The following is a 27,132-nucleotide window of genomic DNA, read 5'->3' on the forward strand; positions in this document are numbered from 1 at the left end:
CTCCTCCTCCGACACATATATCCTCTTGGTCAATCTTTCCTCCCTCATTCTCTCCATGTGTCCACACCATTTCAATACACCCTCTTCTGCTCTCTCAACCACACTCTTTTTATTACCACACATCTCTCTTACCGTTTCATTACTTACATGATCAAACCACCTCACACCACATATTGCCCTCAAATATTTCATTTCCAACACATCCACCCTCCTCCGCGCAACCCTATCTACGGCCTGCGCCTCACAACCATATAACATTGTTGGAACAACTATTCCTTCAAACATGTCCATTTTTGCTCTTCGAGATAATGTTCTCACCTTCCACACATTTTTCAATGCTCCCAGAACCTTCACGCCCTCCTCCACCCTGTGACTCACTTCCACTTCCATGGTTCCATCTGCTGCTAAATCCACTCCAAGACATCTAAAACACTTCACTTCCTCCAGTTTTTTTCCATTCAAACTTACCTCCCAATCAACTTGTCCCTCAACCCTACTGAACCTTATAACCTTACTCTTATTCACATTTACTCTCAACTTTCTTCTTTCACACACTTTACCAAACTTAGTCACCAACTTCTGCAGTTTCTCATCCAAATCAGCTTTTTATATATTATTATCTATTATACTTAATCGCTCTTTCCCGCCTCAGCGAGGTAGCACAAGGAAACAGACGAAGAATGGTCCAACCATACATAAACACACACACATAAACACACACACACACACACACACACACACACACACACATATATATATATATATATATATATATATATATATATATATATATATATTTTTTTTTTCAAACTATTCGCCATTTCCCGCGTTAGCGAGGTAGCATTAAGAACAGAGGACTGGGCCTATATATATATATATATATATATATATATATATATATATATATATATATATATTTTTTTTTTTTTTTTTTTTTTTTTATACTTTGTCGCTGTCTCCCGCGTTTGCGAGGTAGCGCAAGGAAACAGACGAAAGAAATGGCCCAACCCCCCCCCCCCCATACACATGTACATACACACGTCCACACACGCAAATATACATACCTACACAGCTTTCCATGGTTTACCCCAGACGCTTCACATGCCTTGATTCAATCCACTGACAGCACGTCAACCCCTGTATACCACATGACTCCAATTCACTCTATTCCTTGCCCTCCTTTCACCCTCCTGCATGTTCAGGCCCCGATCACACAAAATCTTTTTCACTCCATCTTTCCACCTCCAATTTGGTCTCCCTCTTCTCCTCGTTCCCTCCACCTCCGACACATATATCCTCTTGGTCAATCTCTCCTCACTCATTCTCTCCATGTGCCCAAACCATTTCAGAACACCCTCTTCTGCTCTCTCAACCACGCTCTTTTTATTTCCACACATCTCTCTTACCCTTACGTTACTTACTCGATCAAACCACCTCACACCACACATTGTCCTCAAACATCTCATTTCCAGCACATCCATCCTCCTGCGCACATCTCTATCCATAGCCCACGCCTCGCAACCATACAGCATTGTTGGAACCACTATTCCCTCAAACATACCCATTTTCGCTTTCCGAGATAATGTTCTCGACTTCCACACATTTTTCAAGGCTCCCAAAATTTTCGCCCCCTCCCCCACCCTATGATCCACTTCCGCTTCCATGGTTCCATCCGCTGACAGATCCACTCCCAGATATCTAAAACACTTCACTTCCTCCAGTTTTTCTCCATTCAAACTCACCTCCCAATTGACTTGACCCTCACCCCTATATATATATATATATATATATATATATATATATATTTTTTTTTTTTTTTTTTTTTTTTTCCAAAAGAGGGAACAGAGAAGAGGTCCAGGTGAGGATATTCCCTCAAAGGCCCAGTCCTCTGTTCTTAACGCTACCTCGCTATCGCGGGAAATAGCGAATAGTATGAAAAAAAAAAAAAAAAAATATATATACACACATAAATGCCCATACACACACATACATTTCAACATATACATACATATACATACACAGACATACATATATATAAATATACATATTCATACTTACTGCCTTCATCCATTCCCATGAAAAGTAGTATTCAAGATACTTATAATTGACTTAAAAGTATTCAAACACAGAGTTATGTTATGGAGAGCATATGCCATATGACTTCTCCCCTAAACTCACATCTGTGCATAAATATGGAAAAAGCACTGACCTTTACTGGAATTTTGAGTGTATATGTTCAAGAATTGGCAAGATTTTCTGCAACTTATTACCTCCTTTTACAAGTTGTTTAGTGTCGACAGACTAAATAAGTTGCTGGAGTTGAAGAAAGTGGTCACAAGATATTAGCTTTCCAAAAGTCTTACCTCATAAAAATCATTCATTGTCTAACTGTAACATTCTTGTCTTTTTTACATTTGACATGACAATAATCACACAGGAAGAAAGGTAAGTCTCATCCTTAGTTGTGTCAGTCCACTCAGCCAATCTACAGCGCAATGAAAATGAAGGTAATTTTTTGCATTATGTATGTGTCAATAAACTTAACAAAAAATCACGTTCCTTTACGCTATCGTTCATGCATTTGCCATTCCTGATTATAAGGGCTTAAACACAAAGTCTTTTAGCATGAATGACGCAGCCTGCCAATCACACACTCAGCCTTCCACTACATCCCCCCTACTCGAACAATGTGTTCATTTTGGTGGCAATGTAAATGGATCATGTGCAGCAACCCCACTGTCTCCATCTGTCATTATGCCCTTCACTGTTATCAAATGGCCATTCAACCTCTCTCGTTAACTTACTTTATTAATGTGAATCATATCTAGTGAGAATATCAACATAATTAGTGAGATCAAGATATGATGCAGCTGGTGTGGGAGCAGCCTTCTGATGATATACTGTCCTCTCTGCCATGATCAAGAATGCTGACTCACAGTGTTTGAAAAAATGCCTTTATCTCATGTCAAGATTACAAATGCTGCCATATTACTAATGGCCATCTTTTACCAATAGTTGCCTGCCAAATTCCTACCAAGGAATTTTGAAGGCAGAGAGCATTTATGTGTCCACTATGCGACCCTTACTTTCGAGAGACAATACATGTACAAACTGCAATGTATGAGTTAATTTAGCATAAATCTCACAGGTTCAAAGTATCTTCTTTGGTTTGTTATTTCCTTCATCTACTCATCAATTAAGAGCACCGACTGCAATATATTTTTTTTTTTGCATAAACTGATTGAAGGATTCCTTCAAGCACTTTCCAAAAGAATCCTTTAAAACTTTCTAAATAAAATTGTGTGCAAGCCATCATAAAACTCGTTACAATCTAAATCTAATATCCTAAGTACCAGGGGCTTGCTTTCAGTTTTAAATATATCACCTCTAGGTTTTCTCTCATTTATCTATCAAGTTTAGGTTCCCTTTCCTAGATACGTTTTCTACACATTAATTATCCCTGGGAATAGGGGAGAAAGAATACTTCCCACGTATTCCCTGCGTGTCGTAGAGGGCGACTAAAAGGGAAGGGAGTGGGGGGCTGGAAATCTTCCCCTCTTATCTTTTTTTTTTTTCCAAAGGAAGGAACAGAGAAGGGGGCCGGGTGAGGATATTCTCGCAGAGGCCCACTCCTCTGTTCTTAACGCTACCTCGCTGAGGCGGGGAAATGGTGAATAGTATGAAAGAAAAAAGAAGAAGAATTGTGACCAAGAATAAAATACTCACATTCCCACCCCATGAGGCAATGCTCTTCTTCTCAATCATCAGCAAAGCATCCCCTTTCTCCACTTCATCCAGGAAGTCCTCACTAATGCAGTGGATGTTTTGCATCTTTGCACGAGCAATCCTCTTGTCTGTGCCACCAATGCAGTCTATGGATGGCACCAATTATTCATTAACATGTAAGTACACTTCTGTAAGGCAGTATGGATAGCATGAAAGGAAGTAAATAAACCTAATAAATAAGGACAACACCACAGTAAAATCTAATGCTTTTACTATAAGAGGAACAACATTTTGAAAATAAGAAAAAAGTACACTGTGGAATTTATAAGATATTGAAAATCATGTGTTCTATATATAAAAACATGGAGAATTCATGAAAGTATATGAGATATGGGAAAAATTTTCAGCAGGGGAATACATATTGAAAATGTTTGTAAAACTCTCCAAGACAAATGTTTCCTACACACAGTAAAAATGTTTGCTATAAACAGAGTTGTAAAAAAAAAAAAAAATTAAAAGCCCAAACCACTTTATCTTCTTCACTGGGTTTTATGGAATCAAACCTGGGGATTTTTTAATACAAAAAAAAAAAAGGAAGGAGGTAAATAGGGTGCGTAAGACAAGGGAGCAAATGGGAACTTCAGTGAAGGGCGTAAATGGGGAGGTGATAACAAGTAGTGGAGATGTGAGAAGGAGATGGAATGAGTATTTTGAAGGTTTGTTGAATGTGTCTGATGACAGAGTGGCAGATATAGGGTGTTTGGGTTGAGGTGGTGTGCAAAGTGAGAGGGTTAGGGAAAATGATTTGGTAAACAGAGAAGAGGTAGTAAAAGCTTTGCGGAAGATGAAAGCCGGCAAGGCAGCAGGTTTGGATGGTATTGCAGTGGAATTTATTAAAAAAGGGGGTGACTGTATTGTTGACTGGTTGGTAAGGTTATTTAATGTATGTATGACTCATGGTGAGGTGCCTGAGGATTGGCGGAATGCTTGCATAGTGCCATTGTACAAAGGCAAAGGGGATAAGAGTGAGTGCTCAAATTACAGAGGTATAAGTTTGTTGAGTATTCCTGGTAAATTATATGGGAGGGTATTGATTGAGAGGGTGAAGGCATGTACAGAGCATCAGATTGGGGAAGAGCAGTGTGGTTTCAGAAGTGGTAGAGGATGTGTGGATCAGGTGTTTGCTTTGAAGAATGTATGTGAGAAATACTTAGAAAAGCAAATGGATTTGTATGTAGCATTTATGGATCTGGAGAAGGCATATGATAGAGTTGATAGAGATGCTCTGTGGAAGGTATTAAGAATATATGGTGTGGGAGGAAAGTTGTTAGAAGCAGTGAAAAGTTTTTATCGAGGATGTAAGGCATGTGTACGTGTAGGAAGAGAGGAAAGTGATTGGTTCTCAGTGAATGTAGGTTTGCGGCAGGGGTGTGTGATGTCTCCATGGTTGTTTAATTTGTTTATGGATGGGGTTGTTAGGGAGGTAAATGCAAGAGTTTTGGAAAGAGGGGCAAGTATGAAGTCTGTTGGGGATGAGAGAGCTTGGGAAGTGAGTCAGTTGTTGTTCGCTGATGATACAGCGCTGGTGGCGGATTCATGTGAGAAACTGCAGAAGCTGGTGACGGAGTTTGGTAAAGTGTGTGGAAGAAGAAAGTTAAGAGTAAATGTCAATAAGAGCAAGGTTATTAGGTACAGTAGGGTTGAGGGTCAAGTCAATTGGGAGGTGAGTTTGAATGGTGAGAGGCTGGAGGAAGTGAAGTGTTTTAGATATCTGGGAGTGGATCTGTCAGCGGATGGAACCATGGAAGCGGAAGTGGATCATAGGGTGGGGGAGGGGGCGAAAATTTTGGGAGCCTTGAAAAATGTGTGGAAGTCGAGAACATTATCCCGGAAAGCAAAAATGGGTATGTTTGAAGGAATAGTAGTTCCAACAATGTTGTATGGTTGCGAGGCGTGGGCTATGGATAGAGTTGTGCGTAGGAGGATGGATGTGCTGGAAATGAGATGTTTGAGGACAATGTGTGGTGTGAGGTGGTTTGATCGAGTAAGTAACGTAAGGGTAAGAGAGATGTGTGGAAATAAAAAGAGCGTGGTTGAGAGAGCAGAAGAGGGTGTTTTGAAGTGGTTTGGGCACATGGAGAGAATGAGTGAGGAAAGATTGACCAAGAGGATATATGTGTCGGAGGTGGAGGGAACGAGGAGAAGAGGGAGACCAAATTGGAGGTGGAAAGATGGAGTGAAAAGGATTTTGTGTGATCGGGGCCTGAACATGCAGGAGGGTGAAAGGAGGGCAAGGAATAGAGTGAATTGGAGCGATGTGGTATACAGGGGTTGACGTGCTGTCAGTGGATTGAATCAAGGCATGTGAAGCGTCTGGGGTAAACCATGGAAAGCTGTGTAGGTATGTATATTTGCGTGTGTGGACGTGTGTATGTACATGTGTATGGGGGGGGTTGGGCCATTTCTTTCGTCTGTTTCCTTGCGCTACCTCGCAAACGCGGGAGACAGCGACAAAGTATAAAAAAAAAAAAAAAAAAAAAAAAAAAAAAAAAAGTTTTGAGGCATATTTGGTCCTATTATATATAAAAAATGACCTCTTGCCTCTTTCTTTTAAACATATCCCAGTCATTTGCACTATTTCCCTGCAAAAAATCATCCAAATGCCTCTCTCTTCTCTTTCACTAACAATCTTACTTCTTCATCCCACCACTCACTACCCTTTCTAATCTTCCCACCTCTCTCATGCCACAAGCATCTTTTGCGCAAGCCATCACTGCTTCCCTAAATACATCCCATTCCTCCCCCACTCCCCTTACGTCATTTGCTCTCACCTTTTTCCATTCTGCGCTCAATCTCTCCTGGTACTTCCTCACATAAGTCTCCTTTCCAAGCTCACTTACTCTCACAACTCTCTTCACCACAACATTCTCTCTTCTTTTCTGAAAACCTCTACATATCTTCATCTCTTGCACCTTTCAAGAGAAAGGTGCAAGAGGTGAAAAAGAGGGCAAATGAGAGATGAGGTGAGAGAGTATCATTAAATCTAGGGAGAATAAAAAGATGTTTTGGAAGGAGGCAAATGAAAAGCATAAGACAAGAGAACAAATGGGAACATCGGTGAAGGGGGCAAATAGGGAGGCAATAACAAGTAGCGGTGAAGTGAGAGGGAGATGGAGTGAGTATTTTGAAGGTTTGTTGAATGTGTTTGATGACAAAGTGGCAGATATAGGGTGCTTTGGTTGAGGTTGTGTGTGAAGTGAGAGGGTCAGGAAGAATGATTTGGTAAAAAGAGAAGAGGTAGTGAAAGCTTTGCAGAAGATGAAAGCCGGTAAGGCAGCAGGTTTGGATGGTATGGCTGTGGAATTTATTAAAAAAGGGGGTGACTGTTGTTAACTGGTTGGTTCATGGTGAAGTGCCTGAGGATTGGTGGAATGCATGCATAGTGCCACTGTACAAAGGCAAAGGGGATACAGGTGAGTGTTCAAATTACAGAGGTATAAGTTTGTTGAGTATTCCTGGGAAATCATATGGGAGGGTATTGATTGAGAGGGTGAAGGCATGTACAGAGCATCAAATTGGGCAAGAGCAGTCCTCTGTTCTTGACGCTACCTCACCTACGCAGGAAATGGGGAACAGTATGAAAGAAAAGATAAAGAAAAAGCTATTTATTTGAGTTACTGTACCTCTATACCATCATACTGAAGATTATCACAATTCTGAGGAAATTTCTTTATGGTATAATCCATTATCAATTTATTTCCCGTACATTTTTTACTCTTAATGGCAAATACAATATATTTCCATTTACTGTGTTTTCATGAGCCTACTATCAGGTGAATATCACCAAATATAAATCAGTACAACACTCTTATTATTCATGTGGATACCAGAAAGGTAATGAAATAAATCTACATTGAAGAAAATAAAATGAGACAATCTTAAACTGAAATAAGCAATCTAAGAAAGTTCCAGAAAATTTTTCTTACATGAAAAGCTTGGCCCTGCTAGGGGTTATGCTATTTCCTGCCCTTAGTCCCCCAGTGCGATTAGTGGGCTGAATAATTACAACCTGCCAGGTGTGCTGGGGGATGATTGTCCACAAGTATCTATCTATATCTCTGATGCCTATTCCCAACTGGAACTCCCTCAAGGGGTGGCCATGGCAATAGTCTCCATAACTAGTAAATTCCAGTGCTGCTTTTTAGCCTTTAGTACCACACCCTTCACAAGCCACTGGCAGAGGGCATGTCTAGCGCAGTGTATGCAGAGGCTCCTACTTAATGTTCCAACTGATTACTTCTACCCGATGCTCCTACCTAATGTTCCCAACAACTACTACTACCTACTGCTCCTGCCTAATGTTCCTACCAACAACTTCTACCTACTGCTCCTGCCTAATGTTCCTACCAACTACTCCTACCTAATGTTTTTACCTACTGCTCGTCTAAATGTTACTACCTACTACTCTAACTAATTGCTCCTAACATTTTGCCCAAAAGCAGTGCTAGTGCATAGTGCTCACTGTAGGAACTTCTAGTTATGAAGAATCAAATGTGTTAGTTAATTGTTGTTAAATGTTATGTATGACAAGGGGACAGTGTATGTTTGTGGAAAGAATGCCAGTAGCCCACATTCACTACACAGGTGTCACTAACCCTCCCAATACCCATGCAGGCAGTATTGGTACTACACCTACCTGGTTGTTGGTTGCCTATCATCTACTAACTACCATTGTCCATGAGTAATTCCCAACTACCCCTAATCACGGGCAGGGATCAACCAACAGGATCCTCTTTCCAAAGAAAATGCCAGAAAAGGTTAATTAAGCAGAACCAAACCAGCAGAGGCTTGACTGAGCGATGGTCAACCCTAACTGGCACAACATTAGGGCCTGAATCAAAGTCATCACTAAGATAATGCCATTCTAGTTTATACATCCATGTAACCCCTAGTAAAGAGCCTCTCATCTTAAAGTCTCCAAAAAGAAGTAGAAGGGGTAGAAAATTAAAAATCCACCAACAGTAACCCATTAAAGGCAGGCGAGGTTTTTCAATACATTCGTGTAAGGCGGCATATTTCAGGAATACTAAAATATTAAGGAATAAGCCAATACATACATAACTAGATAAAACTGAATGAGAACCGAAGGCAAGAGGTGTTACTTAAGCAATACTGCATCACAGCAGGCTGTGGGAGGAGGGTAGTAGTAGCACAGAAGGACCCAGGGTGGGCAGCTTATCAGGTGTGCCTGGGACGAGGTTAGGGGACTCTGCGGTCACTTTTAGTTTACACTAATTCATTATTCATGCATTTATTTACAATTGCTATGTACATCTACTTACATGTCAGAGATGCCGCATCACCTAATTTCACCATACAATTACGACACAAAATGGCCCAAGATTATGTAATGTTGCCCACCTACTATGGTACAAACATTAGGTAACAACTATTACTGGTCCTGACCGTGGATGGGGGAGCAAGGGTAACTGTGTACATGAATAGGTAAACAGAGGTCATGATAGTAGATGACAGTGGTGCCACATTGCCAAAATTCAAAAAATAATTTTTTTTTTTTTTTTTTTTTTTTTACTTTGTCGCTGTCTCCCGCGTTTGCGAGGTAGCGCAAGGAAACAGACGAAAGAAATGGCCCAACCCCCCCCCCCCATACACATGTACATACACACGTCCACACACGCAAATATACATACCTACACAGCTTTCCATGGTTTACCCCAGACGCTTCACATGCCTTGATTCAATCCACTGACAGCACGTCAACCCCTGTATACCACATCGCTCCAATTCACTCTATTCCTTGCCCTCCTTTCACCCTCCTGCATGTTCAGGCCCCGATCACACAAAATCTTTTTCACTCCATCTTTCCACCTCCAATTTGGTCTCCCTCTTCTCCTCGTTCCCTCCACCTCCAACACATATATCCTCTTGGTCAATCTTTCCTCACTCATTCTCTCCATGTGCCCAAACCATTTCAGAACACCCTCTTCTGCTCTCTCAACCACGCTCTTTTTATTTCCACACATCTCTCTTACCCTTACGTTACTCACTCGATCAAACCACCTCACACCACACATTGTCCTCAAACATCTCATTTCCAGCACATCCATCCTCCTGCGCACAACTCTATCCATAGCCCACGCCTCGCAACCATACAACATTGTTGGAACCACTATTCCTTCAAACATACCCATTTTTGCTTTCGAGATAATGTTCTCGACTTCCACACATTTTTCAAGGCTCCCAAAATTTTCGCCCCCTCCCCCACCCTATGATCCACTTCCGCTTCCATGGTTCCATCCGCTGACAGATCCACTCCCAGATATCTAAAACACTTCACTTCCTCCAGTTTTTCTCCATTCAAACTCACCTCCCAATTGACTTGACCCTCAACCCTACTGTACCTAATAACCTTGCTCTTATTCACATTTACTCTTAACTTTCTTCTTCCACACACTTTACCAAACTCAGTCACCAGCTTCTGCAGTTTCTCACATGAATCAGCCACCAGCGCTGTATCATCAGCGAACAACAACTGACTCACTTCCCAAGCTCTCTCATCCCCAACATTACGTGATGTTACCTGGCTTCTACTGTATGAATGTTAGGTAACATCACCCACCTTTACTGGGTTAAGAGTTACATTTCAACTACTATATTTATATCTATATCTTTAATGCCTGTTCCTCTAGGGAAATCCCTCAAGGGGATGACATGGCAAAAGTCCCCATATGGCTCCTACCAACTACTTCTACCCAGTGCTCCCAGTTAATAATTCTACCCACTACTTCTGCATAATGTTCATAACTACTGTTTCTGTCTATTAACCCTACCATTTTGCCAAAAGGCAGCGAAAGCACAAGGCTCTCACCAAAAGAAAATCTAGAGTTGCAAAGAATGAGTTGTGTGAGTTGAGTGTTGTCAAGTGTCATGTGTGACACGGAGAGATTGTACGATTGTGGATAGAATGCCAGCAGTTCACATGTCATGAGGCAGATAGAAAAGACAGCTACCTGGGTCAAAGGAGTGCGACTTGACAACCAATGAAGTGCTGGTTCACAAAACAGCCATCACTAACCCCTCAGTAACTAAGCAGGTAGTACCAAAAATATACCTCACTGGTCATTGGCTTGTCTAACTAATACATTTATAACAAGCTATAGCAAAAATTCACAGTACATAAATACACTACACCTTTAGTAAATCAGAAAAAGATGTCTATCCATGACAGGAATATCTGTAACATCAAGGAATCCACATAACTATGAGGCCAGTGCAGCCAGTCAAACTGTATACATCATTTAAGTAGGCGTTTAGTTTGGGAAGGGGCATTTAGGTAATCAGAGGGCAAGGGGTTTGAGATCTTAGATATTCTCTCGAACATCATGAAAGAAACCGATAATGGAGAAAAAAAAAAAAAAAATGTCCAAGTCCTAAACATTCATGATTTTTTTTCTTCCAATAAAAAAGAATGAAAGAAGAAAAAGCAAAAAGTTTCAAAAAAATTTTCTACATGAAATAGCAACAAGAATAAGTTTGAGAAAAGTACTAACAAGTGCATTAAGTGGGAACAAGCTGATGAAAACTTTGAGAAGTTATATAAATTAGTCGCACAGTAATAAAATGCAGAAAAATTAGACAGGTTTGGGTAAACCCTAACTTAGGATGAGGGTAATAAGCCCCTATTGTTTTCTAGCACTTACAATAATGTAGTGAGGTAATAGCTGAAGGAAGCAGTTGTTTAACTAACCCAGAGTAGTTATCACAGCAGTTGCTTCTTCTATCTTTGAAGTCACTTCTCCACCCAACTCCTTAATTCTAGTCTTCATCTTTTTCTTGTCTTTTGTAATGCTGTTACCAATGATAGCAAACTTCATTCCTTCCAAGGGTTTGGTAGACTTGGATACAGCCGTGCTGAAAAATTTCACTGATTTATTTTATTCATTTATTTTGCTTTGTCGCTGTCTCCCGCATTTGCGAGGTAGCGCAAGGAAAACAGACAAAAGAAATGGCCCAACCCACCCCCATACACATGTATATACATACATACACGTCCACACACGCAAATATACATTGATTCATAAATCATCAAAACTGTATTTGGTACCAAATAAAACAATACTATCATAAGGAGAATAATTACCATTAAATAGGGATAGGGGAGAAAAAATACTTCCCATGCATTCCTCACATGTCGTAGAAGGCGACTAAAGGGGACGGGAGCGTGGTACTGGAAACCCTCCCCTCCTTGTATTTTAACTTTCTAAAAGGGTAAACAGAAGACGCAGTCACGCGAGGAGTGCTAATCCTCCTTGAAGGCTCAGATTGGGGTGTCTAAATGTGTGTGGGTGTAACCAAAATGAGAAAAAAGGAGAGATAGGTAGTATATTAGAGGAAAGGAACCTGGATGTTTTGGCTCTGAGTGAAACGAAGCTCAAGGGTAAAGGGGAAGAGTGGTTTGGGAAAGTCTTGGGAGTAAAGTCAGGGGTTAGTGAGAGGACAAGAGCAAGGGAAGGAGTAGCACTACTGAAACAGGAGTGGTGTGAGTACGTGATAGAGTGTAAGAAAGTAAACTCTAGATTGATATGGGTAAAACTGAAAGTGGATGGAGAGAGATGGGTGATTATTGGTGCATATGCACCTGGGCATGAAAAGAAAGATCATGAGAGGCAAGTGCTTTGAGAGCAGCTGAGTGAGTGTGTTAGTAGTTTTGATGCATGAGACCGGGTTACAGTGATGGGTGATTTGAATGCAAAGGTGAGTAATGAGGCAGTTGAGGGAATAATTGGTGTACATGGGGTGTTCAGTGTTGTAAATGAAAATGGTGAAGAGCTTGTAGATTTATGTGCTGAAAAAGGACTGGTGATTGGGAATACCTGGTTTAAAAAGAGAGATATACATAGGTATACGTATGTAAGTAAGAGAGATGGCCAGAGAGCGTTATTGGATTATGTGTTAATTGATTGGTGCGCGAGAGAGACTTTTGGATGTTAATGTGCTGAGAGGTGCAACTGGAGGGATGTCTCATCATTATCTTGTAGAGGCAAAGGTGAAGATTTGTAGAGGTTTTCAGAAAAGAAGAGAGAATGTTGGGGTGAAAAGAGTGGTGAGAGTAAGTGAGCTTGGGAAGGAGACTTGTGTGAGGAAGTACCAGGAGAGACTGAGTACAGAATGGAAAAAGGTGAGAACAAAGGACGTAAGGGGAGTGGGGGAGGAATGGGATGTATTTAGGGAAGCAGTGATGGCTTGTGCAAAAGATGCTTTTGGCATAAGAAGTGTGGGAGGTGGGCAGATTAGAAAGGGTAGTGAGTGGTGGGATGAAGAAATAAGATTATTAGTGAAAGAGAAGAGAGAGGCATTTGGATCATTTTTACAGGGAAATAATTCAAATGAGTGGGAGATGTACAAAAGAAAGACGCAGGAGGTCAAGAGAAAGGTGCAAGAGGTGAAAAAGAGGGCAAATGAGAGTTGGGGTGAGAGAGTATCATTAACTTTTAGGGAGAATAAAAAGATGCTTTGGAAGGAGGTAAAAGTGCATAAGACAAGGGAACAAATGGGAACTTCTGTGAAGGGGGCTAATGGCGAGGTGATAACGAGTAGTGGTGATGTGAGAAGATGGAGCGAGTATTTTAAAGGTTTGTTGAATGTGTTTGATGATGGAGTGGTAGATACAGGGTGTTTTGGTTGAGGTGGTGTGCAAAGTGAGAGGGTTAGGGAAAATGATTTGGTAAATTGGATGGTATTGCAGTGGAATTTATTAAAAAAGGGGGTGACTGTATTGTTGACTGGTTGGTAAGGTTATTTAATGTATGTATGACTCATGGTGAGGTGCCTGAGGACTGGCAGAATGCTTGCATAGTGCCATTGTACAAAGACAAAGGGGATAAAAGTGAGTGCTCAAATTACAGAGGTAAAAGTTTGTTGAGTATTCCTGGGAAATTATATGGGAAAGTATTGATTGAGAGGGTGAAGGCATGTACAGAGCATCAGATTGGGGAAGAGCAGTTTGGTTTCAGAAGTGGTAGAGGATGTGTGGATCAGGTGTTTGCTTTGAAGAATGTATGTGAGAAGTACTTGGAAAAGCAAATGGATTTGTATGTAGCATTTATGGATCTGGAAAAGGCATATGATAAGAGTTGATAGAGATGCTCTGCGGAAGGTATTAAGAATATATAGTGTGGGAGGCAAGTTGTTAGAAGCAGTGAAAAGTTTTTTATCAAGGATGTAAGGCATGTGTACGTGTAGGAAGAGAGGAAAGAGATTGGTTCTCAGTGAATGTAGGTTTGTGGCAGGGGTGTGTGATGTCTTCATGGATGTTTAATTTGTTTATGGATGGGGTTGTTACGGAGGTGAATGCAAGAGTTTTGGAAAGATGGGCAAGTATGCAGTCTGTGGTGGATGAGAGAGCTTGGGAAGTGAGTCAGTTGTTGTTTGCTGATGATACAGAGCTGGTGGCTGATTCGTGTGAGAAACTGCAGAAGCTGGTGACTGAGTTTGGTAAAGTGTGTGAAAGAAGAAAGCTGAGAGTAAATGTGAATAAGAGCAAGGTTATTAGGTACAGTATGGTTGAGGGACACGTCAATTGTGGGGTAAGTTTGAAAGGAGAAAAACTGGAGGAAGTGAAGTGTTTTAGATATCTAATCTGGGAGTGGATTTGGCAGAGGATGGAACCATGGAAGCGGAAGTGAATTATAGGGTAGGGGAGGGGACGAAAGTCCTGGGAGCGTTGAAGAATGTGTGGAAGTTGAGAACATTATCTCGGAAAGCAAAAATGGGTATGTTTGAAGGAATGGTGGTTCCAACAATGTTATATGGTTGCGAGGCGTGGGCTATGGATAGAGTCGTGCGGATGAGAGTGGATGTGCCGGAAATGAGATGTTTGAGAACAATATGTGGTGTGAGGTGGTTTGATCGAGTAAGTAATAATAGGGTAAGAGAGATGTGTGGTAATAAAAAGAGTTGGTTGAGAGAGCAGAAGAGGGTGTTTTGAAATGGTTTGGTCACATGGAGAGAATGAGTGAGGAAAGATTGACCAAAAGGATATATGTGTCTGAGGTGGAGGGAACGAGAAGTGGGAGACCAAATTTGGAGGTGGAAAGATGGAGTGAAAATGATTTTGAGTGATTGGGGCCTGAAAATTGCATGGGAGGGTGAAAGGCATGCAAGGAACAGAGTGAATTGGAACAATGTGGTACACGGGGTTGACGTTCTGTCAATGGATTGAACCAGGGCATGTGAAGTGTCTGGGGTAAAACATGGAAAGTTCTGTGGGGCCTGGATGTGGAAAGGGAGCTGTGTTTCAGAGTATTATTACATGACAGCTAGAGTCTGAGTGTGAACAAATGTGGCCTTTGTTGTCTTTTCCTAGCGCTACCTCGCGCATATGAGGCAGGAGGGGGTTGTTATTTCATGTGTGGCAGGGTGGTGATGGGAATGAATAAAGGCAGACAGTATGAATTATGTACATGTGTATATATGCATATGTCTGTGGGTGTATATATATGTATACATTGAGATGTATAAGTATGTATATTCGCGTGTGTGGACATATATGTATATACATGTGTATGTGGGTGGGTAGGGCCATTCTTTCGTCAGTTTCCTTGTGCTACCTATAACGCGGGAGACAGCAACAAAGTGTAATAATGAAAAAAAATAATGTGTATGTGGGTGGTTTGGGCTATTCCTTAGTCTGTTTCCTTGTGCTACCTTGCTAATGCAGGCGACAGTGACAGAGTATAATGAATATATGAATAAATATTTCTGTGTGTATGTGTGAATGTATATGTATATATAGAGAGAGCCTCTGCAGACACTGCTCTAGACATGCCCTCTGGCAGTGGCCTGTTAAGGGTGAGGCACTAAAGGCTAAGCAGCAGCAATGGAGTTCTTTAGTTATGGAAATTCTTTTGCAGTGGACACCTCTTTGAGGTAGTTATTCACTAGTTCTTACTCAAGCAAACAGCCTTAGAAAACTGATGAAATCATAAACAACTTCCATGAAAGGGAATAAAAAAGCCAATGGTGTATATGGTAAGGGAACAGAATCACTTAAAGCAGTCATCAATATAAACAGAAACAACTAAAACAGGCAATGATATTAAGGCATTCCAGCTACACATTCCCATCCCCTTTAGTCACCTTCTACAACATGCAGGGAATACAGGGGAAGTATTCTTAGCTTCTTGTTTGCAAAGAAAGACAATGGAGGTAAGCTGAAAGCGATGGTAAATGGAAACACTTTAAGCGTTGAGTGTGCAAATGCTTCAACAAAGGAGTATTCATCTAAACTTTTATGCATGGATATAAAACTAAAGTTTATGCCTATATGGTTAGATAAAAGAAAGAAAATGAAATGAAATGGATATCTTTATTAATCTAACTTTTTATATCTGTGATGCCTGTTCCAATTGGATAAGTGTAACTTGAATGAGAAGGTTTGAAAGACTAAAGAAAGAAGAAATCAGCATACATGTCATGAAAAATTCACTAAAAAGGCACACAAATGTGTCTTTAATGATGATAATGTCACCTAGAATGTATGGCAGATCTCAAAATGTTGAAGATACCAGTGTTATAATACAAGAAGAAGAAATACACAACAAAAGACATGGATATATACTGTATGAGAACTAATAGAGGCTAGGAATATTTCAGATCATGATGATGAGATGATTTTGGACTGTATACAGTGGAAGCTCTGTGTGTGTGATGGTGGTGAATGAAGAACGGTCTCGCCTGAATCAACGCAGCATCCAAAATACAGTAAGAAGGACTTATGTCAGCAAAGAAGTTCAACTTTCAATTTAACACACTGAACAGGGGGTGAGCATATGTATGAGTTTTATCAAAAACACATTTCTACATACACACACTGGTCCATAAAAAGCAAAGCCAATAAATCAGTATTTATATGTACTTACCCATTTTCCTTTTTTACAGCAAGCTCTGCAGTGGTTGGTCCATGATCAACCCAAACTCGCTTTCCAACACTTTTAAATTTGTAGGTTTTCCTAGAAAGAAATAAAAGATAAAACAGGGAACAGAGCATATGATATCTGATAAAAGACAGATCAACAAACAGACAAAAGGTTTGCGGCAGGGGTGTGTGATGTCTCCATGGTTGTTTAATTTGGTTATGGATGGGGTTGTTAGGGAGGTAAATGCAAGAGTTTTGGAAAGAGGGGCAAGTATGAAGTCTGTTGGGGATGAGAGAGCTTGGGAAGTGAGTCAGTTGTTGTTCGCTGATGATACAGCGCTGGTGGCTGATTCATGTGAGAAACTGCAGAAGCTGGTGACTGAGTTTGGTAAAGTGTGTGAAAGAAGAAAGTTAAGAGTAAATGTGGATAAGAGCAAGGTTATTAGGTACAGTAGGGTTGAGGGTCCGGTAAATTGGGAGGTAAGTTTGAATGGAGAAAAACTGGAGGAAGTAAAGTGTTTTAGATATCTGGGAGTGGATCTGGCAGCGGATGGAACCATGGAAGCGGAGGTGGATCATAGGGTGGGAGAGGGGGCGAAAATCCTGGGAGCCTTGAAGAATGTGTGGAAGTCGAGAACATTATCTCGGAAAGCAAAAATGGGTATGTTTGAAGGAATAGTGGTTCCAACAATGTTGTATGGTTGCGAGGCGTGGGCTATGGATAGAGTTGTGCGCAGGAGGATGGATGTGCTGGAAATGAGATGTTTGAGGACAATGTGTGGTGTGAGGTGGTTTGATCGAGTAAGTAACGTGAGGGTAAGAGACATGTGTGGAAATAAAAAGAGCGTGGTTGAGAGAGCAGAAGAGGGTGTTTTGAAATGGTTTGGGCACATGGAGAGAATGAGTGAGGAAAGATTGACCAAGAGGATATATGTGTCGGAGGTGGAGGGAACGAGGAGAAGTGGGAGACCAAATTGGAGGTGGAAAGATGTAGTGAAAAAGATTTTGTGTGATCGGGGCCTGAACATGCAGGAGGGTGAAAGGAGGGCAAGGAATAGAGTGAATTGGATCGATGTGGTATACCGGGGTTGACGTGCTGTCAGTGGATTGAATCAAGGCATGTGAAGCGTCTGGGGTAAACCATGGAAAGCTGTGTAGGTATGTATATTTGCGTGTGTGGATGTATGTATTATACATGTGTATGGGGGTGGGTTGGGCCATTTCTTTCGTCTGTTTCCTTGCGCTACCTCGCAAACGCGGGAGACAGCGGCAAAAAAAAAAAAAATAAATATATATATATATATATATATATATATATATATATATATATATATATATATATATATATATATAAAAATATATATATATATATATATATATATATATATATATATATATATATATATATATATATATATATATATATATATATTTTTTCAAACTGTTCGCCATTTCCCGCATTAGCGAGGTAGCGTTAAGAACAGAGGACTGGGCCTTTGAGGGAATACCCTCACCTGGCCCAATTCTCTGTTCCTTCTTTTGGAAAATTAAAAAAAAAAAAAAACGAGAGGGGAGGATTTCCAGCCCCCCGCTCCCTCCCCTTTTAGTCGCCTTTTACGACACGCAGGGAATACGTGGGAAGTATTCTTTGTCCCCTATCCCCAGGGCTAATATATATATATATATATATATATATATATATATATATATATATATATATATATATATATATATATTCTGGAAGGAGGTAAATAAAGTGCGTAAGACAAGGGAGCAAATGGGAACTTCAGTGAAGGGCGCAAATGGGGAGGAGATAACAAGTAGTGGTGATGTGAGAAAGAGATGGAGTGAGTATTTTGAAGGTTTGTTGAATGTGTTTGATGACAGAGTGGCAGATATAGGGTGTTTTGGTTGAGGTGGTGTGCAAAGTGAGAGGTTAGGGAAAATGATTTGGTAAACAGAGAAGAGGTAGTAAAAGCTTTGCGGAAGATGAAAGCCAGCAAGGCAGCAGGTTTGGATGGTATTGCAGTGGAATTTGTTAAAAAAGGGGGTGACTGTATTGTTGACTGGTTGGTAAGGTTATTTAATGTATGTATGACTCACGGTGAGGTGCCTGAGGATTGGCGGAATGCGTGCATAGTGCCATTGTACAAAGGCAAAGGGGATAAGAGTGAGTGCTCAAATTACAGAGGTTTAAGTTTGTTGAGTATTCCTGGTAAATTATATGGGAGGGTATTGATTGAGAGGGTGAAGGCATGTACAGAGCATCAGATTGGGGAAGAGCAGTGTGGTTTCAGAAGTGGTAGAGGATGTGTGGATCAGGTGTTTGCTTTGAAGAATGTATGCGAGAAATACTTAGAAAAGCAAATGGATTTGTATGTAGCATTTATGGATCTGGAGAAGGCATATGATAGAGTTGATAGAGATGCTCTGTGGAAGGTATTAAGAATATATGGTGTGGGAGGCAAGTTGTTAGAAGCAGTGAAAAGTTTTTATCGAGGATGTAAGGCATGTGTACGTGTAGGAAGAGAGGAAAGTGATTGGTTCTCAGTGAATGTAGGTTTGCAGCAGGGGTGTGTGATGTCTCCATGGTTGTTTAATTTGTTTATGGACGGGGTTGTTAGGGAGGTGAATGCAAGAGTTTTGGAAAGAGGGGCAAGTATGAAGTCTGTTGGGGATGAGAGAGCTTGGGAAGTGAGTCAGTTGTTGTTCGCTGATGATACAGCGCTGGTGGCTGATTCATGTGAGAAACTGCAGAAGCTGGTGACTGAGTTTGGTAAAGTGTGTGAAACAAGAAAGTTAAGAGTAAATGTGAATAAGAGCAAGGTTATTAGGTACAGTGGGGTTGAGGGTCAAGTCAATTGGGAGGTGACTTTGAATGGAGAAAAACTGGAGGAAGTGAAGTGTTTTAGATATCTGGGAGTGGATCTGGCAGCGGATGGAACCATGGAAGCGGAAGTGGATCATAGGGTGGGGGAGGGGGCGAAAATTCTGGGAGCCTTGAAGAATGTGTGGAAGTCGAGAACATTATCTCGGAAAGCAAAAATGGGTATGTTTGAAGGAACAGTGGTTCCAACAATGTTGTATGGTTGCGAGGCGTGGGCTATGGATAGAGTTGTGCGCAGGAGGATGGATGTGCTGGAAATGAGATGTCTGAGGACAATGTGTGGTGTGAGGTGGTTTGATCGAGTAAGTAACGTAAGGGTAAGAGAGATGTGTGGAAATAAAAAGAGCGTGGTTGAGAGAGCAGAAGAGGGTGTTTTGAAATGGTTTGGGCACATGGAGAGAATGAGTGAGGAAAGATTGACCAAGAGGATATATGTGTCGGAGGTGGAGGGAACGAGGAGAAGAGGGAGACCAAATTGGAGGTGGAAAGATGGAGTGAAAAAGATTTTGTGTGATCGGGGCCTGAACATGCAGGAGGGTGAAAGGAGGGCAAGGAATAGAGTGAATTGGAGCGATGTGGTATACCGGGGTTGACGTGCTGTCAGTGGATTGAATCGGGGCATGTGAAGCGTCTGGGGTAAACCATGGAAAGCTGTGTAGGTATGTATATTTGCGTGTGTGGACGTATGTATATACATGTGTATAGGGGTGGGTTGGGCCATTTCTTTCGTCTGTTTCCTTGCGCTACCTCGCAAACGCAGGAGACAGCTGGTGACTGAGTTTGGTAAAGTGTGTGGAAGAAGAAAGTTAAGAGTAAATGTGAATAAGAGCAAGGTTATTAGGTACAGTAGGGTTGAGGGTCAAGTCAATTGGGAGGTGAGTTTGAATGGAAAAAACTGGAGGAAGTGAAGTGTTTTAGATATCTGGGAGTGGATCTGGCAGCGGATGGAACCATGGAAGCGGAAGTGGATCATAGGGTGGGGGAGGGGGTGAAAATTCTGGGGGCCTTGAAGAATGTGTGGAAGTCGAGAACATTATCTCGGAAAGCAAAAATGGGTATGTTTGAAGGAATAGTGGTTCCAACAATGTTGTATGGTTGCGAGGCGTGGGCTATGGATAGAGTTGTGCGCAGGAGGATGGATGTGCTGGAAATGAGATGTTTGAGGACAATGTGTGGTGTGAGGTGGTTTGATCGAGTGAGTAACGTAAGGGTAAGAGAGATGTGTGGAAATAAAAAGAGCGTGGTTGAGAGAGTAGAAGAGGGTGTTTTGAAGTGGTTTGGGCACATGGAGAGAATGAGTGAGGAAAGATTGACCAAGAGGATATATGTGTCGGAGGTGGAGGGAACGAGGAGAAGAGGGAGACCAAATTGGAGGTGGAAAGATGGAGTGAAAAAGATTTTGTGTGATCGGGGCCTGAACATGCAGGAGGGTGAAAGGAGGGCAAGGAATAGAGTGAATTGGAGCGATGTGGTATACCGGGGTTGACGTGCTGTCAGTGGATTGAATCAAGGCATGTGAAGCGTCTGGGGTAAACAATGGAAAGCTGTGTAGGTATGTATATTTGCGTGTGTGGACGTATGTATATACATTTGTATGGGGGGGGGTTGGGCCATTTCTTTCGTCTGTTTCCTTGCGCTACCTTGCAAACGCGGGAGACAGCGACAAAGTATAATAAAAAAAATATATATATATATATATATATATATATATATATATATATATATATATATATATATATATAGCTGTGGTTTCGGGCATTATTACATGACAGCTGGAGACTGAGTGTGAACGAATGGGGCCTTTGTTGTCTTTTCCTAGCGCTACCTCGCACACATGAGGGGGAGGGGGATGTTATTCCATATGTGGCGAGGTGGCGATGGGAATAAATAAAGGGAGACAGTATGAATTGTGTACATGTGTATATATGTATGTGTGAGTGTGTATATATATGTGTACATTGAGATGTATAGGTATGTATATTTGTGTGTGTGGATGTGTATGTATATACATGTGTATGGGGGTGGGTTGGGCCATTTCTTTCATCTGTTTCCTTGCGCTACCTCACAAACGCGGGAGACAGCGACAAAGCAAAATAAATAAATATATAAATAATGAGACAGATGCTTATAAATATATATATATATATATATTTTTTTTTTTTTTTTTTTTTTTTTTTTTATACTTTGTCGCTGTCTCCCGCGTTTGCGAGGTAGCGCAAGGAAACAGACGAAAGAAATGGCCCAACCCCCCCCCCCATACACATGTACATACACACGTCCACACACGCAAATATACATACCTACACAGCTTTCCATGGTTTACCCCAGACGCTTCACATGCCTTGCTTCAATCCACTGACAGCACGTCAACCCCTGTATACCACATGACTCCAATTCACTCTATTTCTTGCCCTCCTTTCACCCTCCTGCATGTTCAGGCCCCGATCACACAAAATCTTTTTCACTCCATCTTTCCACCTCCAATTTGGTCTCCCTCTTCTCCTCGTTCCCTCCACCTCCGACACATATATCCTCTTGGTCAATCTCTCCTCACTCATTCTCTCCATGTGCCCAAACCATTTCAAAACACCCTCTTCTGCTCTCTCAACCACGCTCTTTTTATTTCCACACATCTCTCTTACCCTTACGTTACTTACTCGATCAAACCACCTCACACCACACATTGTCCTCAAACATCTCATTTCCAGCACATCCATCCTCCTGCGCACATCTCTATCCATAGCCCACGCCTCGCAACCATACAGCATTGTTGGAACCACTATTCCCTCAAACATACCCATTTTTGCTTTCCGAGATAATGTTCTCGACTTCCACACATTTTTCAAGGCTCCCAAAATTTTCGCCCCCTCCCCCACCCTATGATCCACTTCCGCTTCCATGGTTCCATCCGCTGACAGATCCACTCCCAGATATCTAAAACACTTCACTTCCTCCAGTTTTTCTCCATTCAAACTCACCTCCCAATTGACTTGACCCTCACCCCTACTGTACCTAATAACCTTGCTCTTATTCACATTTACTCTCAACTTTCTTCTTCCACACACTTTACCAAACTCAGTCACCAGCTTCTGCAGTTTCTCACATGAATCAGCCACCAGCGCTGTATCATCAGCGAACAACAATTGACTCACTTCCCAAGCTCTCTCATCCCCAACAGACTTCATACTTGCCCCTCTTTCCAGGACTCTTGCATTTACCTCCTTTACAACCCCATCCATAAACAAATTAAACAACCATGGAGACATCACACACCCCTGCCGCAAACCTACATTCACTGAGAACCAATCACTTTCCTCTCTTCCTACACGTACACATGCCTTACATCCTCGATAAAAACTTTTCACTGCTTCTAACAACTTGCCTCCCACACCATATATTCTTAATACCTTCCACAGAGCATCTCTATCAACTCTATCATATGCCTTCTCCAGATCCATAAATGCTACATACAAATCCATTTGCTTTTCTAAGTATTTCTCACATACATTCTTCAAAGCAAACACCTGATCCACACATCCTCTACCACTTCTGAAACCGCACTGCTCTTCCCCAATCTGATGCTCTGTACATGCCTTCACCCTCTCAATCAATACCCTCCCATATAATTTACCAGGAATACTCAACAAACTTATACCTCTGTAATTTGAGCACTCACTCTTATCCCCTTTGCCTTTGTACAATGGCACTATGCACGCATTCCGCCAATCCTCAGGCACCTCACCATGAGTCATACATACATTAAATAACCTTACCAACCAGTCAACAATACAGTCACCCCCTTTCTTAATAAATTCCACTGCAATACCATCCAAACCTGCTGCCTTGCCGGCTTTCATCTTCCGCAAAGCTTTTACTACCTCTTCTCTGTTTACCAAATCATTTTCCCTAACCCTCTCACTTTGCACACCACCTCGACCAAAACACCCTATATCTGCCACTCTGTCATCAGACACATTCAACAAACCTTCAAAATACTCATTCCATCTATATATATATAAATAATAAGACAGATGCTTCACTTATGGATTAGTCAAACGAAGAAGTGGAATGTCATCATTTTTTTCTGAGTATTACTGTTTGGGTCTTCAACGCTTGGTAGATAAGATAGTGACAGCAATTAATTTTTTCTTTTAGAAGGTTGTTTTGTGCCACCCTGCTTTGCATGTAGGAAAAGCTGATATGATATACATGATGATTGAATCAGATTTTGTCAAAAGGCAGACATATCAGATATCTCCATCGTTATTTATCAATGTTTTTTTTGAAGGAAGTCTTTTATTACTGTATAAGTATAGCTTGTTTTCCCTGTGGACAGGGGAGAAAGAATACTTCCCACATATTCCCTGCGTGTCATAGAAGGCGACTAAAAGGGGAGGGAGCGGGGGGCTGGAAATCCTCCCCTCTCGTTTTTTTTTAATTTTCCAAAAGAAGGAACAGAAAATTGGGCCAGGTGAGGGTATTCCCTCAAAGGCCCAGTCCTCTGTTCTTAACGCTACCTTGCTAATGCGGGAAATGGCGAATAGTTTGAAAGAAAAAAGATATATATACATATTTTTTTTTTTTTTTTTTTTTATACTTTTTTTATACTTTTTTTTTATACTATTCGCTATTTTCCGCGATAGCGAGGTAGTGTTAAGAACAGAGGACTGGGCCTTTGAGGGAATATCCTCACCTGGACCTCTTCTCTGTTCCTTCTTTTGGAAAATTAAAAAAAAAAAAAAAAAAAAAAAGAGGGGAGGATTTCCAGCCCCCCGCTCCCTTCCCTTTTAGTCGCCTTCTACGACACGCAGGGAATACGTGGGAAGTATTCTTTCTCCCCTATCCCCAGGGAATATATATATATATATATATTTTTTTTTCTTTCAAACTATTCGCCATTTCCCGCATTAGCGAGGTAGCGTTAAGAACAGAGGACTGGGCCTTGAGGGAATACCCTCACCTGGCCCAATTCTCTGTTCCTTCTTTTGGAAAATTAAAAAAAAACGAGAGGGGAGGATTTCCAGCCCCCCCGCTCCCTCCCCTTTTAGTCGCCTTCTACGACACGCAGGGAATACGTGGGAAGTATTCTTTCTCCCCTATCCCCAGGGATAGTATATATATATATATATATATATATATATATATATATATATATATATATATATATATATATATATATATATATATATACATATATATATATATATATATATATATATATATATATATATATATATATATATACATACATATATTCATATATATACATATATATATATACACATATACATATATATATATACACATATACATATATATATATATATATATATATATATATATATATATATATATATATATATGAATGTAGTGAATGTAGGTTTGCGGCAGGGGTGTGTGATGTCTCCATGGTTGTTTAATTTGTTTATGGATGGGGTTGTTAGGGAGGTAAATGCAAGAGTTTTGGAAAGAGGGGCAAGTATGAAGTCTGTTGGGGATGAGAGAGCTTGGGAAGTGAGTCAGTTGTTGTTCGCTGATGATACAGCGCTGGTGGCTGATTCATGTGAGAAACTGCAGAAGCTGGTGACTGAGTTTGGTAAAGTGTGTGGAAGAAGAAAGTTAAGAGTAAATGTGAATAAGAGCAAGGTTATTAGGTACAGTAGGGTTGAGGGTCAAGTCAATTGGGAGGTGAGTTTGAATGGAGAAAAACTGGAGGAAGTGAAGTGTTTTAGATATCTGGGAGTGGATCTGGCAGCGAATGGAACCATGGAAGTGGAAGTGGATCATAGGGTGGGGGAGGGGGCGAAAATTCTGGGGGCCTTGAAGAATGTGTGGAAGTCGAGAACATTATCTCGGAAAGCAAAAATGGGTATGTTTGAAGGAATAGTGGTTCCAACAATGTTGTATGGTTGCGAGGCGTGGGCTATGGATAGTGTTGTGCGCAGGAGGATGGATGTGCTGGAAATGAGATGTTTGAGGACAATGTGTGGTGTGAGGTGGTTTGATCAAGTGAGTAACGTAAGGGTAAGAGAGATGTGTGGAAATAAAAAGAGCGTGGTTGAGAGAGCAGAAGAGGGTGTTTTGAGGTGGTTTGGGCACATGGAGAGGATGAGTGAGGAAAGATTGACCAAGAGGATATATGTGTCGGAGGTGGAGGGAGCAAGGAGAAGAGGGAGACCAAATTGGAGGTGGAAAGATGGAGTGAAAAAGATTTTGTGTGATCGGGGCCTGAACATGCAGGAGGGTGAAAGGAGGGCAAGGAATAGAGTGAATTGGAGCGATGTGGTATACCGGGGTTGACGTGCTGTCAGTGGATTGAATCAAGGCATGTGAAGCGTCTGGGGTAAACCATGGAAAGCTGTGTAGGTATGTATATATATATATATATATTTTTTTTTTTTTTTTTTTTTTTATACTTTGTCGCTGTCTCCCGCGTCTGCGAGGTAGCGCAAGGAAACAGACGAAAGAAATGGCCCAACCCACCCCCATACACATGTATATACATACGTCCACACACGCAAATATACATATATATATCTTTTCTTTCTTTCAAACTATTCGCCATTTCCCGCGTTAGCGAGGTAGCGTTAAGAACAGAGAACTGGGCCTTTAAGGGAATATCCTCACCTGGCCCCCTTCTCTATTCCTTCTTTTGGAAAATTAAAAAAAAATAATGAGAGGGGAGGATTTCCAGCCCCCCGTTCCCTCCCCTTTTAGTCGCCTTCTACGACACGCAGGGAATACGTGGGAAGTATTCTTTCTCCCCTATCCCCAGGGATAATATATATATATATATATATATATTACTTCAAGATGTGATCCATCACTAGTTCTTTCTTTTCATATTGTTATTTTATTTATTTTGCTTTGTCGCTGTCTCCCGCGTTAGCGAGGTAGCGCAAGGAAACAGACGAAAGAATATATATATATATATATATATATATATATATATATATATATATATATATATATATATATATATATGCTCATAAAGACACATACATATAAATATCAACATATACACATACACAGCCATATACATATATACACAAGTACATATTCACACTTGCTTGCCTTCATCCATTCCCAACACCACCCCACCCCAAAGGAAACAGCATCAGCACCCCCTACGTCAGTCAGGTAGCGTGAGGAAAAGGGACAAAAAAAAGGCCATATTCATTCACACTCGGTCTCTAGATGTCATGTGAAATGCACCGAAATCACAGCTCCCTTCCCACATCCAAGCCCCACAGACCTTTCCAAGGTTTACTCCAGACACTTCACATGCCCTGGTTCAGTCCATTGAAAGCATGTCTATCCCAGTATACCACATTGTTCCAATTTGCCCCACTCCTTGCACGCCTCTCACCCTCCTGTATGTTCAGGCTCCAATTGCTCAAAATCTTTTCCACTCCATTCTTCCTCCTCCAATTTGGTCTCCAGCTTCTCCTTGTTCCCTCAACCTGTGACACATACATATTCTTTGTCACTTTCCTCACTCATTCTCTCCATACGTCCACACCATTTCAACACACCCTCTTCTGCTCTCTCAATCACACTCTTTTTATTTCCACACATCTCT

The 27,132-nt window shown here is 41.1% G+C and overlaps 1 protein-coding gene across 1 annotated transcript in view; it reads right to left on the minus strand.

Moving 5' to 3' along the window:
* Positions 1-27,132, minus strand: part of Parp1 (Poly-(ADP-ribose) polymerase) — a 497,767-nt gene that overhangs the window by 62,606 nt on the left and 408,029 nt on the right. Inside the window, exons 9-11 of the mRNA XM_071683522.1 lie at positions 16,668-16,757; positions 11,495-11,658; positions 3,727-3,872 (exon numbers count right to left, since the gene is read on the minus strand). Coding sequence (XP_071539623.1) covers positions 3,727-3,872; positions 11,495-11,658; positions 16,668-16,757 — 400 coding nt within the window. The remainder of the gene's footprint in view (positions 1-3,726; positions 3,873-11,494; positions 11,659-16,667; positions 16,758-27,132) is intronic.

Source organism: Panulirus ornatus, chromosome 36 (assembly GCF_036320965.1).
Source record: "Panulirus ornatus isolate Po-2019 chromosome 36, ASM3632096v1, whole genome shotgun sequence".
In the NCBI taxonomy this organism is placed as follows: domain Eukaryota; kingdom Metazoa; phylum Arthropoda; class Malacostraca; order Decapoda; family Palinuridae; genus Panulirus; species Panulirus ornatus.